Source organism: Malaclemys terrapin, chromosome 1 (genome assembly GCF_027887155.1).
Source record: "Malaclemys terrapin pileata isolate rMalTer1 chromosome 1, rMalTer1.hap1, whole genome shotgun sequence".
NCBI classification, from domain to species: domain Eukaryota; kingdom Metazoa; phylum Chordata; order Testudines; family Emydidae; genus Malaclemys; species Malaclemys terrapin.
The window spans coordinates 197,979,077-197,997,225 of record NC_071505.1 but is presented as its reverse complement, the minus strand read 5'-3'; the positions used below and the strand labels follow the sequence as shown (position 1 = coordinate 197,997,225).

The following is an 18,149-nucleotide window of genomic DNA, read 5'->3' as shown; positions in this document are numbered from 1 at the left end:
TTATTACAGCCAGAGCAGTGCTTAAATCCCAGGGACTTAGGCATGCCCTGGTCCTGAGGCAAAGCAGAAGTCCAAAACAGCAATAAAAAAGAAAAAAATCAAGAACCATTAACTATACAAACTATTTACAAAAAGTTTAGAAAAGTTTTTTGCGAGAAAAGGAAAAGTTGTATGATGAGACACACACTGGCTGACCATAGGTAGTGAGAAGGAACTGAGGGAATGGTAGGAGCAGCTCTGCCCTTTATGCCATCAGCTAGTAGTATGTGGAAGTTGCATGCACCTACCAGTGTGGGTAAAAATTCTCCAGCTTCAGTGCACTGGGCACACACACCCCAGAAGTGGAATGGACATGTGCAATCACTCAAAGAAATTACAGTTAACAGAGACCTATCCCTGGACTTCCCATCACCCAAATAGATTCTTCCTTCCCCCTTTAAGTCTAAGATACACTATATGTAGATAAAAATACTTACAAAATAATTTTCCACTTGGAATTCGTAAGTGTACGGCTTCAAGAAGAATGACTGCTCTTCAGAGGTATCTGGACAAAAGCTAACCGAAAACTGGCACTGCAAAGAGGGGGGAAGTTCTTTTGTCCACTTCAATTCCCACACAAAGAATACTGACTGCTTACTGTATATGTGCTGAAAGAAAATTATTCATCCATAGTATGAACTCGTGTCTTAATACCAGGAGCTTTCTATACTGCTATTCTAATGAAGGGGAATTCTTACCCATAGTCTTGTTATATACACGACCTCCAGAACTTTTATTATATTATTTATACATTCATCAAACCATGAAACTATAACCATTTAACAGTTCTCACAATCTAAAATCCCCAGACATGTACTGGCTCAGATTGTTACAATGAGGAGGGAAAAGTTTCATTGCCAGAATCAGTATTCCAGGCATGATTACTCTTCAGGAAAAAAGTTAATATAAAAAAGTTAAAAATAAATAAATAAAAATTAAGTTTGCTGCTCAGGAAAATACACAAAACATGACTGTCTTAAAACCAGGCACAAAGCAGATTGATACCTATTACAGAGCACTGTTTTGTCATTGCATCCTTTTTGGCCATTCTTGACTACAGAATGGCCAAAACCACCAAACTATGTGGTAGCTTTTTTTGCAAGAGGAACAAGAAGGGATTAGGAGACCAACGAGAAGGTTGTTCACCCTGTGCAGTAACTGTGGTTCTTTGAGAACTGAGGTTCTTCGGGTGCTCCACAATAGGTGCGGCAGCACACCATGCGCCTGGGATCGGAGATCTTCATTAGCAGTTTCCATTGGACTGCACACATGCACCTCCCGGTCTCGCACTATGAGCATCATGTATATATAGTGCTGTGCTATCCAACCACCACCCAGTTCCTTCTCTACCGCAGAACTCATCTTTCAGCTCTGAAGCAGAGGGGTGGAGGGCGGGTAGTAGAGCACCCAAAGGGACACTCATCTCAAAGAATTTCAGTTACTGCACAGGGCGGATTAACCATCTCTTCATCTTCATGTGATGTCCCTATGGATGCCTCCACTGTAGGGACTATAAAGTAGTGCCCCTAGATGGAAGGCTGGGGCTTTGGAGTGGCATTTAATGCGGATGATAGGACAGCGTGTCTTAGTACAGTATCAGATGCTGAGTCATGCATAATAGAAGATGCCGATGTGGCTACTTTGCAAATGTCAGCAATCGGGACACTGTTGAGAAAGGTAATCGAGGTGCAGAGAGGGAGGGTGGAATGTGCTTTACTTCCAGGAGGAAGTCATCAATTGTATAGTTGGTAGGACAGGTGTACACACTGCAAGATAGAGTTGGAAAAGCGTTGCTTAGACATGTGCACACCTTTCCATCTTTTGGCTGTTGATAGGAATAAGTGTGGCGATTGTCTGTAAGGTTTAGTTCTGTCCAGGTCAAAGGCTAATGCTCATCTGATGTCCAAGGGTGTGTAATGACGCTTCCTGCTGGTTGCTGTGTTTAACGTATCGGTGCTGAGGGAGAGGTGCATTCTCTTGAGCAGCCAGCAGAGTTCTTGCTTGGTGCCAAGGGTTTGCTCAAAGCCGAAGGTATAGTCAGTGCCGAAAGCTTGGCTGGTGCCAAAAGGGACATCACCAATGCAGATGGTTTAATTGATGTCGTGGTGCCCGAAGTTGATCTGGTCAGGGCAGTGGGCACCATTTTTGATGGTCTCATATCACAGTCTCCAGTGCTGAGACAGTGCCAACGTCTGAAGGTCTGCCCATGTACGGTCTTTAGACCTCTGTTTAGCTGTGGTACTGGAGGTACTCTGATGGCCCTAAAGCTATGTCTCATCCCCGAAGATGTCGAGGCTATTGACCTTGCAGAGGATGGAGGCGGTGGTGTCTCAAAGGGTGATGGAGAAGCCCATTCCTTCCCATCGGCATGAGAAAGGGAAGATTTTCTCTTAGGACATGGAGAATGAGGGTAGGAGAATGACCTAGCGGAGCATGAGACCCGCGCGGGGGAAGTGTCCAGGCCAGGGTCTGATGCTGGACGCAACGACCTCACCATGAGAAGTTGCAGCCAGACGTCCCAGACTTTTCTGGCCCTGGCAGTCAGGTTATGGCAATGGATAGACTTCTGCAGGACATGTCCCTCTCCCAGGCAGTGGCTGCACTGTAGATAACCATGGTTATTGGAAAGTTGTCCCACAGGTAACTCATCTCTTAAACCAGAGAGATCCGGGCATAAGGGTGAGAGAGATAGTTTTCTTGCTCCCTGTTCTTCTCGACTGGAAAGCTATGTCCTAAGCTACGAACTTAACAGGGAGGATAAGAGGAAGGAATTTATCTTTTTACAGGAGAGGACAAGGAAGGAAAGAACTAACTACTAACAGGTAAGGCACTATTTAATAGGTCAAAGGACAGGCAGGCACCTCTGCAGATTCCATTCCAGACCAAAGGTGGCTAAGAAAGAATTCAGGGGTGGCTGGACCGCAAAGTGCTATATATACAGGTCGCTCATGACATGAGATGGGGCAGGGTGTGTGTGTGTGTGTGTGTGTGTGTGTGTGTGTGTGTGTGTGTGTGTGTGTGTGTGTGTGTGTGTGTGTGTGTGTGTGTGTGTGTGTGTGTGTGTGTGTGTGTGTGTTCAATACGCACAGCTAATGAGGATCTCCGATCCCAGGTACATACAGTGCAGCATCCATAGAGACATCGTTCAAAGAAAAAACTAATAATTTGATCTGGGTTAGGATTTTATCTTGAGTCTGCAGATGTGAAAGTCTATTGCAGTGAGTGACCTAGCTCCCAAAATACCCTTGAATGGAAGGTCACCCTGATCTGCTTTTCAGAGATTGCAAAGATCTGAATATTTGCATTTGGGTGTGTCAGTCATGTTATATTATCTCTTACGAAAGCCATTCACTCAGATACTAAGCATTTCAGCAATACAAGTGTCAATTTTTTCATTTGTGCCTTGGTACATTCATCTTATTCTGCATACCTAAAAGGTAATGAACCACCAAGGAGAATCTTTACCTGTTGGGATTCTGGCTTCAGAGGTACCAGCTGTAGATCTATGCAGTTACCAAAATTTTTTAGGTTATTGTCGGACAGCTGGAAACAGAGTTCTGACAAATTCTGTACACAAACCTGTACGTATTTCCTGAAAATTAAGCATATTGAACATACAATTATATACAATGTACATAATAACATTTAATCCTTGCTATAGAGTTTCTCTAATTGTGACACTCAGGCAAGAACAGTAAAAATGACAGGCATATTTCTTTTCCTCTCTGCTTAATTACTAATCTGAAAGTCTGCAGAAGTAGGTCTATAGTACAGTTATTTTTTATATGTAGTTTTGCTTTTACTGAGTTCTAACATGGAAACCAAAAGATGGAGAAAATTAGCCTATGACTATGTGATTAAAATATACCACCAATAATGTATTTGTTGTTCTGCTGGGGGAGTGTGAAAGGGAGAATAATGGGTGAATCCAAGAATGAGCATTTCGTAAGTGGCAAAACTCACCACCCACTTACAAAAAATAAAAGCTTACGTGGAAAGATTACATACAGAACATCAACTTCTACAAACATTTTCTAAGAGGAAAGAGACTATAAATATTTAAAGACTACATTACCGTTTGCCAGCTGACAGTAAGGAATGCTTGGCATTAAAAGGTACACTGAACGTTAATGCAATAATGGTGGAGTAAATTGACCATGGACAATCAATGGTTACCTGGAGAAAAGAAACAGAATTCTTATTCATGGTATACATTTGCATAATGGCTTTATTTTCCAATTCCAAATACTCAAACATTTCCCAGAAACTTGGTCTTGACCAGTCAAACCTAATGCACCCAAAAGGGAGAAAAAAAATTGATTTATCAAAACAACTAAACTTGGTAAGGTGGGAAGAGGATTGCATGCATGCGTGTGTGCACATGCACTTACAGCTTGGTGTGTCCCTGACCTCAACCCCTAAGCTGACTTATCCATGGAATCTGCCTTTTCAGAGTACTTTCTTCAAGGGCTGGCAAATGTCAAGCGAGAACAATCCTGTCGCCAGTGGCATCTTATTGCAATAACCACATAGTAATTTTATTTGAGATTTTGTCAATCTAAGGGAACAAACCTATTAACTTCATAACGTAAGGGATGATGGATCTGCATTGTGAACTTCAGCACAGAGCTTCAAAAAAAGTTCCTCCTGAACGGAATGCAGATTTTCCCTTAATGTGTACACACACTAAGTGAAATAATTTTTCATATATGTTCATATTCTTTATGAACACCAAATGCCTCCCACCACTAGTTTCCAAAACCAACCTGTAGTTTCTTTTAACAATAGTTAAGCATGTGAGAAATAAGAGTGCCAGTACATTGTGCAGACAATTTCAGTTATAAACACAGGGCAATAAAATCAGTAACATGGGATAGAGCTCTCAAATTAAGTCCCAGCAGTATAAGGAAGTGGTGTTACTGGTTTAATCCTAACATTTTCTCTTAATACTGAAGCAGTGTACCAGAATGGTGCAGGGATATTCTATAGATAGAAATTACATCTTTCTGATGGATCAGAAGAGAGGCTTTGATCACTGGAGTCATTAAAGATCCCATAGTACTTAAAACTAAAGTAAGGGTGATAACTATGGCCTGTTGGCCAAATTCCAACTTGTGTTATTGGCACAGAATCTCAAAACCTCAGAGAAGGCTAGTATTTAGTGAAGGGAGACTCATCCACCTATAAAGCACTGTATATTTTTGTATATACTTTAAATATTCTGTACATGTATATTTGCATCTATTTCATACAGTCTGAAGTGATTTCATATCCTTTAAGCTAGAAGGTGTTCTGTACAAGTAGGTTATTCTCACCCATATTTTGGTCAATTTAAGCACTTGTGGTCAAACATTAACTTTTTTTGTCATCTTACTTTTTGGTCAACTGTAGCCATGCAGTTGTCCATTTTCTGCTTCTCTTTGCTTTTCCTGTGCAGTTCTTTATTTACCAGATTTTCACTTTCCACTGAAGCTGTTGGGGTTGATGGCAAATAGATAACTTCTAGGTCAAATTCAATCACGTGATATGCAGGAGCCACTGGCAGGGTGATGCTTGTGATCTTTTCAGAAGACTGGATCAGTAATGATGATTCTGAGACTTTTTCTACAATTGTGTAGAATATGAAGTAATTTTAGAAATATTCCTCCCTTCTACAACCTCCATTTTTCATCTCTAGTTATCAAGTCATGAGATCATTTACTGAAAAGGCTAGAAATGCCTTCTTCCATCAAGAAGGAGCCCTAAAGGCTTGGTACCTATAGTGTCTATAACCCACACCTCCCTGTCAGCGAGGACTGCAGCCATAGGACTCATTGTAGAACTCCAAGAACTCCACACTGGCTTCCTTGATGAAGTCTCTGGCTACAAATACATTATGAAGCTTAGGCTGGCAGAGCCCCGCAATGTAGAGACAACCTTCATTGACAGAACTAGCTTTTCTGTCCATGTAGGAACACCACCTCCCCGAATGATGTTACCTACATCAACAGAAACATTCTTCCATCAACATGGCTGTGTCTATGCCTGGTGTTTGTCAGCATAGCCATGTTGGTCAGGCATGTGGGTTTTTTCACATCCCTGACCAATGTAGCTATGCCAACATAACCTTCAAGTGTAGATCAAGTCAAAGACCCCACATCATGAATAACCTTACCCTTCATTATTTCTACTAGTGTTTCCCTAATTCTTCTTGAAGGGCTACTGGCTACCTTCCTTGGTAGTCCATTTCAATATTCAAGAAAATTCTTGACAGAGCAATTTAATGACGAGTCTGAATCTTATCAATGTTCCTTCAGTCCTCACCTGCCCCATTACCCAATCCTTTTTTCACCACTAGTCCTTGTGACTCCTCACATCCTATTACTTCATTCCTTTCATCTTACACAAGCTTCATTACTGATAACACGAGACTATGTACTGATAATGAGGATTTAACCAGCATTAGTGATGTATCTTAAAAGATTTCATACAGGATGCCTACATTTATCCTATTTTTAATCTCTCTTTATTCAACTATTGAGTCTTTGCTTCTTGCTTTTACATATAAGCTGAAGGAGAGGGGTGAGATGCACTAGCAGAGCTTTGGGAGAAGCTGGGATATGACCTGCTTAAATGAAACACTGGCTAGAGAAAGGCAAATAATTCTTCACTTTCCTGAGCACTAACCATTGCTTTATAAAAACATCCTAGCTGCTTAATAATTATTACATAATTTTGCTATGGTACAAAGCCTCTGTACAGGTAATGTCTCACAATGGCAACACCAAATAGTCTAATTCACTCAAATCCTCTAATAATCCTCAACTATTCCTTCCTCCCTACACTGACCTCTATCCATAAAACGCAGTATTGCCAGGACTAATCTGGTTGACTGAAAGTTCATACTTCTTTCTTGAGGCAAGTGATTGCCTCAAGAATTAGACCAAATGCAATGAGAACTCAACCACGAATTCATGTATGCAGGAGGCCTAAGCAGTCAACTCTGTTTTATACAAAATATGCAAATTGAAAGCTAGACAGGGTGGTACAGAGAACCCTGTAGCTGGATTTCATGCCAGGTCCTAGAAGGTGTTCCCATGATCTCCTTCCCTGCCATAGGTGAAAGTGTTACTAAGGTTTCCTCTGCTGTGTGGTGCCACTTGCAAATATACTACATTTAAAAGTTGCTTATGAGGCAAGTTAAATTTCCTAGTGAAGGGCCCACAGACAGTAAATTAATCTTTTTCAGAATGTATCTATTCTGTTATTATTGAGATAAGACCTATACCTGAAGTAGCTAAGACTAACTGGTCACATGTATACAGTTTCCAAAACAGTTGTAGAAGAAGGCCAGGACTTCCAGAAACTTTTGTGCTCTGAAATGCTGAGTTGCCAGTTCCTAATTGATGGTTACTGACAACAATGTTGTCAAATGTTCTAACATCTTATAGACCACTTTGCTGCCATGCAATAATATTTACATCATGCTTATAGGATTTCTGCATTTTCACAGTCTAGTAAGAGATAATTGATTTTGGCTATGCTGCTTACCCTTGGTATTGGAATAGATCAATGCTTTGCTCTCTGGATGGTACAGGAAAGGCATGGCATCGGCATTACTGAGCTGCAGAGTATCTCCACTCTTCATGGTATAATGGCCAGTAGTCACTGTGAACTTCACCCTCTGAGGAATACCAGCCAAAAGGCTGTCTGAAGAAAAAGAAAGCAAACAGTGCCAGTGTATTCCAGCACTCTAGTTATTAAATGGTTACAATTAGCTGCTAATGTTTGCTAGGAGTTTACAAATAAACATTCACAGCTCATTTTTCACACAAGTACATCTTAACATCAACTGGAAAATTTTACTTTTTGGTGCTCAATTATGGAGTGGGTTTCTAAGAAATTGTCCAAGAAATAGGGAGAGTTTCAGCCACTCAATTTTGGGCAATTTTCACTGTTTCCCTTCACCTGAAGTCAAAGCATTCTCAATCAATGAGGTGCAGCTGCGGAACAAGCTTCCAGAGGCAGACTAATTCAAAGTGTGACCACCTCTTTGAGACAGCTTTCCCATATTAACCAGAATGATATAGAATATGTGAAGATATAGGAAGAAGGGGGAAAATGTGTGTTAGAGATACAGCCCAAGCAGAGCCTCTTCTACTAAGGAAGGGGGGGAAAAGTAGAAGACTTCATGAAGCCTAGGGGACCTCACTGGTAAAATCTAATTTATCAGGAATGTTCTTAAACATGGTGACGGGTTCTATAGAAAGCTCTTAGATTGAATTCAGTGGAAAGCGAATCACTAAAGGAAAGACTCCTGTTCATTTTAAAGGGAGTTAGATCAAAGCCTCTTTGGTAGGTGAGTGTGCAAGGTAAAGGGATTTCGCTAAATTACCAAAGCCAATACAGGGTCACAAAACTAGTAAGAAATTCACAATGGTGCAGCTAAATCACTATCTATTCTCCCCATCAACATGTCTAGTGATGCAAGATCAAACCCCACTTGATCCTTCAAAAGGATACAGACATATATATGCACTCCAACTAAGCCAGATTCTGAAATTCGCAATCAAATACTAGTTGTCATGTCACCTGACAAGTGGGACTGATAGCGTTCAGACTCACTAAAGCTTAAAGACTCATATGTTCTCAATAGAAGTAGTTTTAAAAGGAAGCTGCAAAAGACAACAGAGCAAAGTAACTTGTTTTAGATGAAATGAGAAGTAAGAAACATGTCATGTAGTGAGAAAGTAACACGAACAATCAACACATTCTTAGTGTTACAAGTTTACCTACCAGTCAATGGCTCCACTTTTAGCTGGGGCTCCTGAGAGTACACATCATACTGCACAACTGGGTAAATGTGAGGAAGGACAAAGTGCACTTTACCCACTGACGTGCACAGCTGCCTGAGAGTATATGTCCCAGGTTCTTTGGCCTTTGAAAAATAAAAAGTGAAACTGAAGAGCGGATTTTCAACCTAGCAATTATTTTTACATTTCTCAAGAAAACCCTTTGTTTTCTCCACTGAACTTCTGACAAATGAAGGACAAATACATGTCTCAGCCCATTTCTAACTTGTATGCTTTTATCTGAAAAACTAGGTGAATAAAAAGAACTAAAAAAAAAAGAAATTCATGAAATTGCTCAAGTGCTCTAAATGCAATTTTAATAACTGCAAAGGACCACACCTAATAATGGGCAGGGGGGAGGGGGGTCAGGAATGTTGTCCATTTGAAGAATAAAGTCAAGTGCTGTCAATTGAAATACTCTGTTACCCAAAGTACCGAGCATAGCCGCTCTGCTGATATATATATATATATATATATATATATATATATATATATATATATATATATAAATAAATAAATTTGAAGTGAGGGCTACATACATTAAAATATAATGAATATGATCATCTATGATATTATGGACTTTACCAGGTCACAAGCAGCGGAGTGCTTATTTGGCTAGCATTCATAAAACCCCACACTGTGCAAGGCAGACTTCAATCAGTATAAGCCTATGATGTTTTCACACTTTCTTCCACATTGTGTGGACACCTATTAATGAATATATTTTAATCTCAAACTCTCCACCAACTCTACCTTAAGGTGGCTAGTTATGATAGGATAGCACCATGATAAAAAATAATAAAATGGTACACCTGTAGGTGTGCTTCCAGAAGATGCATCAGTTCTATCCCTGGTGAAGGACAATGTGTTAGTCACTGATGATAAACAAGATTTGAGGTTTGGAAGTGGTTCTCCCCCCCCCCTCCCCTTTTGTCACTTCTTACTGCACAGCATTGAAAGTGCTACAAATCTTTGTTAAATGTCATAGGCTGCTCTCACAGCAAAATTAGAATTTTTTGGGCACTGGAATGAACTTTAGTTTTAATCAAACTAGCAGTTATAGTCAATTGAACAAAAAACTGAAATGATACAGCTATTTATCCTGTTAAAAGCACTGAGGGCATATGAACACCCAAACAGCATCATGCTAACAGAAGGAAAATGCTGGCCTCTCAAATCTATAGTATTTTGAATTTTTTATGTAGATAGAGCAGGTTTTCTAAAAAATCCTCCTAATTTTCTTGAGCATAATGTACAGATTTGTGTTGTGTGCACCATATCACATCACATCTGATGTGGAATTAACCCATAATACACAAACCTTATGCGGCCTGAAGTATTTGTTTTTTGTCTGACAGTGAACAATCAAATTCAAAAGGTTTCAGTTGTAAGTTAGTGGTACTGCACCTGCCCCCAAATTACAATCCTACAAGCCTTACCATCTGAGTGTTTTCTCAAAACTTTTTCCCATCTTGTAAATAGACAAAAGCATTAGTGCATATTATGTGCTAATGTCATGGGAGATTTTATGTAATGTAAACCTAAGCAATTTTTAGGAGTCATAGGAGAGGGGAATACAGACCCAAAGAACCCAGAAAACTTCTGACCTGCTATAAAACTTTAGAATGAATACATTTAAAGAGGGTCAGTTTGGAGTATGGCTAAGAGACTGCTGCACATTTAGCATGAAGTTCTATGCTCGGTCTAAAAACCTATAAACAAAGCAGAGTGCACATACATCCCATATGGAGGGGGGCATTTTCTTTTCCCTTTATTGTTCCCTCAATGCAATTGTTAGGCTGGCCTACACTTAAAATTTTGATCAGCATAGCTATGTTGCTGCCCAACTGACATAACTGGGCTGAACTAAGCACCAGTGTAGACGCAGCTCAGTAGACAGAAGAATGCTTCCATCAACCTAGCTACCACAGCTCAAAGAGATGGATTACCGACAACAATGGAAAGGGCCATAGGAAGTGTCTACACTACGGCACTACAGCAGTACAGCTATGCTTGGCGTAGACATGGCCTTCATCCTACACAAGTGAGCGAAGTTTCTATAATCCCATTTTTTAATCTCTTGTCCTGTTAGATAATGTAACAAATATTAAGCCATCATCCTACAGTAGGTGCACTCAATTTTTTTTTAAATAAACATACCACCTCTAATATATTTTTAAGAAAAGTATCACCAAGTGATATCTAAGTTACTTGATACTGTCAAAGTTCTAGAAATTAAAACTCTGTTCTTAGCAGAAGAGGATAAATGCTGGATGCAACACTCAGCATGAAGGAATCTAACAGCACAATTTCCCCTCTTGCTGTTCCTTCACTACAGGAAGAGATTTGAAAACAGGAGAATTAGGAAGTTAACCCTCCCTCCTTCAGTATTGGCCACCAGAAATGTACATAGTATGAGATATAAAGAATAGTTCAAGTAGTAAATTGTATCTTCATTTATATTCCATCTTTCTGCTTCCAGAGTTTAGTAGATTGCTTCCTCACTCATGAAGCCAAAAACACTGTACACACTAATCCCCTACAGCCTTCTCCCAGTCAGGTTCTTCAGACTTAGATCCAATTTTATATGAAACTGCATCTGCAGCCACGTGGCCCTCTGAAATCTCCAAATCGCATTGCACTGCCTCTATTACTAGATATGGGTTGTCTGAGTGGTATGTAACAGCCACTGACTCACAGGAGGTATTCAAAAACCTAAAAATTAGACCAGTAGGTAGTGCACAGATCACACGGTTGCCAGCTCTCAGTTCAAGCACCTGCTGCACCAATGTGAACTTACATCTCCAGCAGATAAGTGCTACCCATACAGGCTCACAGTGTCAGCCTGCCCCTGTATGAGCACCTCTCTCTTTAGTGCTTGCCGTCTTAATACTGCAGACTGAAAAACGAAAGCATAGACTGCACTTAGCCTGTAGGCTAAATAGAAAAGTTAGATGTTGAGATGGTGACAGACAATGAAAGAAGGGGATGGAAAAAAAGATTAATTTGAGTCTCAGGAGAAGTGGGGTAATACACACAGGTCATTATGAGAACATTGGAAAAAATTCAGTGACCAGCACTGTTAAAACCTCCAATTTTTAAAATAATCTATAGTTCTGTTTTTGTTCAGTTCTGTATAAGGTTGCAAAGTTAACTACTAAAACATTAGGAAATGTCAAAATTAATTCAGTGTATTATGAGGCAGTGTATAATTACAAAATCACATACAATTTTATTCAAGGACCATTGCCTCACTCAGTATACAGGACAGGCAGAGCTCAGGAAATGAGGCAAAAATTCAATATTTGTTTTTATACTCAATGCATTGCTTTACTTACTGCACACCATCTAGACACTATTGAATACAGAATTATTCATTTCCTCGTGGTTTATCTACAGTTTGCTCATCACTGTAGTATCCAAGTTTAATGCACACCCCTCTCTGGAGGTCTGAAGACTTTTTTTTTTTAAATATACAGACAGGGAACTGAAGCACAAGATGATTAAGGCAAAAATTTTTTGCAAGAGGCTGCATTCTGAAATACCTATTTTTCAGAATATTTTAAAATGCTATATAGACATACCAAATTATTCCTCACAATACCCTGTCAGGCTAGTCAGTAACTATTATCCCCATTTTACAAGTGGGGACACCAAAAAAGTCAAAGTGATTTGCCTAAAGCCACACAGCAAATGAGTAGCAGAGCCAGGATTAGAACTCAGGATCTCCTAACTCCCAATCCCATACACTCATTCCTCCAGTCCATACTGCCTTACTGCTAGAGGTATGAAGCATAATAGCTCTCAGGTTGTGTCGGGCTCAGGCTAAGGGGCTGTTTAATTGCAGTGTACATGCAAATAAACAGCCCCACAAGCCCGAGTCAGCTGGCACGGGCCAGCTGCCGTTTTTTAATGGCAGCGTACATACCCTCAGTGATTTCAGCTGCAACTGAGTACTTAGCACTTCTGAAAATCAGGCCCCAGAGATCTCAGGTTGGGCACCCAGAAAATAAAGCACACACAAGTAGTGACCATCTTTAAGAATTTTGGTTTAAAGTTACTTGCCCAGCATCATATATATATATATAAAAAAAATCTGTGGCAGAGGCAGGAACACAACCAGTTTTCCTGGCAGCATTCAATTGGCTTAATTAGTGCCATCCCTTGAGTAGGGTGAATCGGGGCGACCGCTCTGGGCCCCGTGCTTTGGGGGACCCCATGGGCTGGTGGATTGGCCAGTGCAGTCAGTCCCAGAAGAGACGAATCAGTCACTTCCGCCCTGGGCCCCGAACCCCCTTAGGGACGGCCCTGAGCTTAACTGTATATAAACATTTCTCTCTTCTTGCAGCTCTCTCCTTCAATCACTACACACCTTCTATCTTCTGCAATGAATGAGACTGAGGTCCTTTGGGGAAGAGTATTGGTAACATAGCTAAAGACTGTCATACTCACAGGGAAGAATTAAAAAGTTACACAAGCAACCTTAATTCTGACATTTCCTAAGAGCAAGTGGTTGACTTTGCAATCTTAATATTCTTATTTTTTTTGTATGCAATGATTACTATAGCTGCTATCACACCACACTCTGGAAATGAGCAACCACCAACATGATTATGTATTGCTACAGCTAAAACTGGCTGATACGGACTCTGGAAAAAAGATTACCTGTAATAGAACGCAATAAGAAAAACACCTCCCCGCCTGGAACCTTTTATGCATTAGTTCGAGCAAGTCTGACTATGGAACAGAAGAATCTTACCTTTTCTAGAACATGATGGACAATGAACATTGCAGTTTGTGACAGATGTAATACTCATCTGAATTCTAGTTGTTAGATAAGTGTTTTATTTTTATTAAAGTGATAACTGGATAAATAAAAATGACTTAATGAGTTTGGTGGGATCATTCTAGTCTCCCATTTCTGCACATCAGAGAACCAACCACACACTTTAGCAGAGTTAGCAGCCTCTCTTCACAATAGGCCAAGGTCTGCAACAACAAGGGCGAGCCAGGAAGAGGTTAAGCTGCATTGGCAAAGCTGTGGCAGGGGAGCAACACTGGATACCACTTGCCAGCACTACGCCCTTCTTTAATCAGTGCTTTTAGATCTTCTCTTTCATGAGTGCTATGCTCACTCAATTGTAAAAACATACCTGAGTTCTGAATGTTATTGTATTGACCCCTGGTTCCAGTATAAAGTTGCTACATCTTAACATGTGAGCCCCATCCTCTAGAGTCACCCCTGAGGGCATTTCCAGAGAAGAGCTGCTCTCCTGCCTTCGCAGTAGCATGTGCACATTTTTGCAGATTATTCCCGTCGTGTTCAAAGAGTTATCCGAAGGGCTCCTTTCGTACATTTCATATAACTCCAGTGCTGGCAAGTTATTTCTTGAGAAAGGGAAGCCTGCAACCTCATTTGGGAAGCTGATAATACCGTTGGAAGTTTTGTGTTTAGTGAGCCATTCAGCTGTTTTCCGGTAATTACTTTTCTCAATGCTGAAGTGGACATTGACGGCAATCTGATCCACTTCGACTGGGACGGGCATTTGGCTCAGCAAAGTCAGCTCAATAGACAATGTTCCACCCACATGGATAACAGCATTTGGAGGGTCAAAATGTAGAGTTTTCAGCTGTGCAAAGGAATGCATAGACAGTATAACCTTTTGACCTGGAAGTACAGACAAGAACAAGGTATTTTACTCCACTCTGCTTTTGGTAATGCAAGGTTAGCCTTTACAGCAATCCATTTTTTAAAAAGTTTAGAAATTTTAAAAACTATGTCCCCGCCCATCCCAAAGTGACAAAAAACATCACCTTCTTCTTAAGCTAAACGGAATAAAAAAGTTTAAATTCTAGATGATGCCTAAAATGAAATATATTTTGAAGTTACAACTTTAGTTCTGCCTCAAATACGATTACTGTAGTGAGAAAATCTGACAAAAGAACCGTTCGTGTCAATATCTTTTAAGCTACATAGTACACCTACACCGCAAAAAAAAAAAAAAAAAAAAAAAAAAAAAAAAAAAAAAAAAAAACCACACGCCACACTCATGGCAATGAGTACACGTCTCAACTGACTCGGGCTTGCTATACAGGACTAAAAATAGCAGTGTAGACATTCCCACTTGGGCTGGAGCCCAGGCTCTGGAACCCAAAGAGGGGAGCGGATCTCAGAGCACCTTTTTTGCAGGGGCAAGGGGGCAGTGTAGATGTACCCATAGCAAGATCTGTTATTCATTGAACCTCTTCAGAATCACTTACTAGTGTAGCACAGTATCATAAGACTAATGCTGGGCTATTATTCTTTATGCTCCTGTACACCTGAACAGTTAATTTAACATGACAAAAAAATATTCCAGAGGACATACCACTGGAGCAAATGCAAACTCATGATAGTTGTGATCAGAGTGGTGCCTGGAACCATTATCTACACCAGGTCAGGTTCCCCTCACTCTTACATCATTGCTAGATGCCAGACAACAACAGTGACAGACACTTAAAAAAAAATTTCAGCTAGGAAGCAGGTCTAGCATGACACATCAATGGTATTTCCAAGGTGTCTTCACTGTTGTAATCTAAGCAGAACATCAAGAAATATGCACATAAAGATGAGCAGTATATCTTCAGAAAAAATTGCGGCGAAGTGTGCTCGGAGTTTAAATCATAGTAAATGCTTCTGAGGACAAAGTATAGGCTGGAGGAGAGGAGAAAATCAAATATTTATCAAGGCAGTCAGAAGAAAAGCCATTAGCCAGAGGGGAGCACAAGGCTGACACAAGAGAAGGCAGGACAACAGTCTGCAGAGCATGATTTCAGAGCTACAGGGAATGGGATCCAGAGGCAGAAAGGTAAATCAGGGAGTGTAAGATGGTCAGAGATGAACTGTGGGCTGCCTTGGTAGAGGCAACAGGGAAGTAGAAAGGTGAGGAAAAACAGAAAAACTAAAGAACCTTTCTGGTACTCAAACTGAACATGTTAATTAGTGCATTATTGCCAATAATGCATGAACTAAGAAGGGCTTCCAAAAGTCTCTCTCAGCCTAAAACCATTACAAAAAGTGGACAGACCAGAATTTAGATAGAGAGTTATTATGGGTTATAAAATGAAACAATTATACATTATAGTAAAGAATCCACTGCATGACAGTACAACAAACCTGCAAAAGCCTTCAGGAAATTCACAGTTACAGATCCTATCAGGCCCTATCCTCTACTCACAGAGCTGCATTTAATTCCATAGAAGCAGAAACTGAGGGCTCAAAATTTGGCTCTCTTAAAACAGTTATAAAATCCCAAAGAATTGGGAACCATCTTGTTTATTATAACATTTCTGTATACAAGTAACATCTCCAGTCACTCCAGATCACAAACCCTTTGGGTTTGTCTATACTACAGTTACAACATGGTCCCAATTTGTGGTACAGACAGAACCCCTCTCTGATGGTCCGCAACCTTGTCATGGTGGAGAGGCTTGCATGGGCTAAAGACCCTCAGAGCTGTGTCATCCGGAGCTTTTATACTCCTGGTAGGGTCCCCCTTGGCGAGCAGGTCTGAGGTGAAGCTCATGACTAACCATGGTCCAAACTTCAAAAAGACCCCCACAGTGGATCGTGTGCATAGAGAGGACCTTCTAGTACTCTGCAGCTGTGAAGGCGGATGAGGGCTGCAGGAGAGAGGCCCGTAGTTGTCTTGGATCTCCTTGCCACTGGGTCAGGGTTTTCCTCCTGTCAAGTTTCGTGTGTTTACCGCCTGCACACCAGTTTCCCCACGTTAAAAGATTTCACGCACAGGCCTCTGCCAAAGGGTTCACACCAGCACAAAGTCCTGCAGTGATGGACGAGCGGCAGGGAAGACAGAGCAGTGATCTCTGGGAGTCTTTAGTCACAAATCTGCATGCAGGCGGCAGCTATGTTATGGTTGTTTTGTGCTTGGTTGAGACAGAAGTGCATTTCGGCAGCAGCGGCTGTTACTGACCAGGCCTTTTCAGGATCCCCTCTGATCATCCCAAATGGGGAGGGGGCTAGAAAAGGTGCCCCAAACATAGGCGGTCTCACACTGTTCCGACTGGATGGCCGTATCCAGTGGGATCACTCAACTCTGTGGCTGAAACAAGAGATACAAGACAATGAATTTTGCCACCTGGAATGTCCACACCTTTAGGGGCTCTCAGCGCAGCAAATGCCCAGAAAGAAGAACTGCCATAATTGCCAGAGAACTGGCAAGACTCAACACTGATATTGCAGCTCAGAGACCTGCCGAGCCGATGAGGGCCAATTAAAAGAGGATGGAGGTGGCTACACCTTCTTTTGGAAAGGAAAGCCACCTGAAAAGAGACATTCACACGATTGGCTTTGCCACCAAAACTAAGATCGCCAGTCAGCTTTTGGAGCTTCCCGTGGGGATCAATGAGCGTCTCATGGCTCTTTGGCTCAAGCTTAGTAACAACCAATATGCCAGAGTCATCAGCACATACGCCCCAACACTCTATGATGAGGAAGACAATAAGAAGCAGTTTTACAGAACTCCTGATGCAGTCCTCAAAACCCATTTAAGGCCAAACTCATCCTCCTGGGAGATTTCAATGCCAGAGTCAGACGGGATTCCCAGCTCTAGAGAGGCACAATAGGCAAAGAAGGGGTGGGAAATGTAAACCCCAATGGTATTCTCTTTCTCAGCAAATGTATGGAGCATGACCTGCCCATCACAAATACCATCTTTAGGCAGAGTAACAAATTTAAGACCACCTGGAAACATCCTCAGTCCAAACACTGGCACCTCCTTGACTATGTTATAGTCAGACCCTGAGACTATACCAACGTCCATATAACACGAGCTATGAGAGGTGCTGATCACTGTTGGACAGACCATCGATTAATAAGATCAGTTATGTACCTGCAGCTCGCTCCACCATACCACAAACACCCAAAGACTAAACAAAAGCGGTACAACGTCAAAGCACTTCAAGACCAAGCCAGCCGCGAGACGTTCCAGCAACATCTGAGAAACTCTCTAACCTGCCTGACATCATTGACACTCAAGAGCACTGGGATCAACTTAAAAACACCATTCACAATGCATGTGCTGAAACCATAGAATATTCCACTCATCAGCACCAAGACTGGTTTGATGAAAACGAGGAAATCCTAGCATTAATTCAACAGAAAAGAAATGCATTTTGTAACTGGCAAAATGATTCCTCTAACAAACGAAAACATGAGGACTATCATCTGCTTAAAGCCAAAGTAGGCTATGTGACATCAAAAACAAGTGGTGGCAAGAG

At 41.1% G+C, this 18,149-nt stretch overlaps 1 protein-coding gene across 1 annotated transcript in view; it reads right to left on the bottom strand.

Moving 5' to 3' along the window:
- The window catches only part of TRAPPC10 (trafficking protein particle complex subunit 10), a 95,639-nt gene that overhangs the window by 17,531 nt on the left and 59,959 nt on the right, over positions 1-18,149 (bottom strand). The window contains exons 14-20 of the mRNA XM_054005293.1: positions 14,024-14,538; positions 8,815-8,956; positions 7,570-7,728; positions 5,414-5,643; positions 4,115-4,215; positions 3,505-3,631; positions 477-647 (exon numbers count right to left, since the gene is read on the bottom strand). Of these exons, the coding sequence (XP_053861268.1) occupies positions 477-647; positions 3,505-3,631; positions 4,115-4,215; positions 5,414-5,643; positions 7,570-7,728; positions 8,815-8,956; positions 14,024-14,538 (1,445 nt within the window). The remainder of the gene's footprint in view (positions 1-476; positions 648-3,504; positions 3,632-4,114; positions 4,216-5,413; positions 5,644-7,569; positions 7,729-8,814; positions 8,957-14,023; positions 14,539-18,149) is intronic.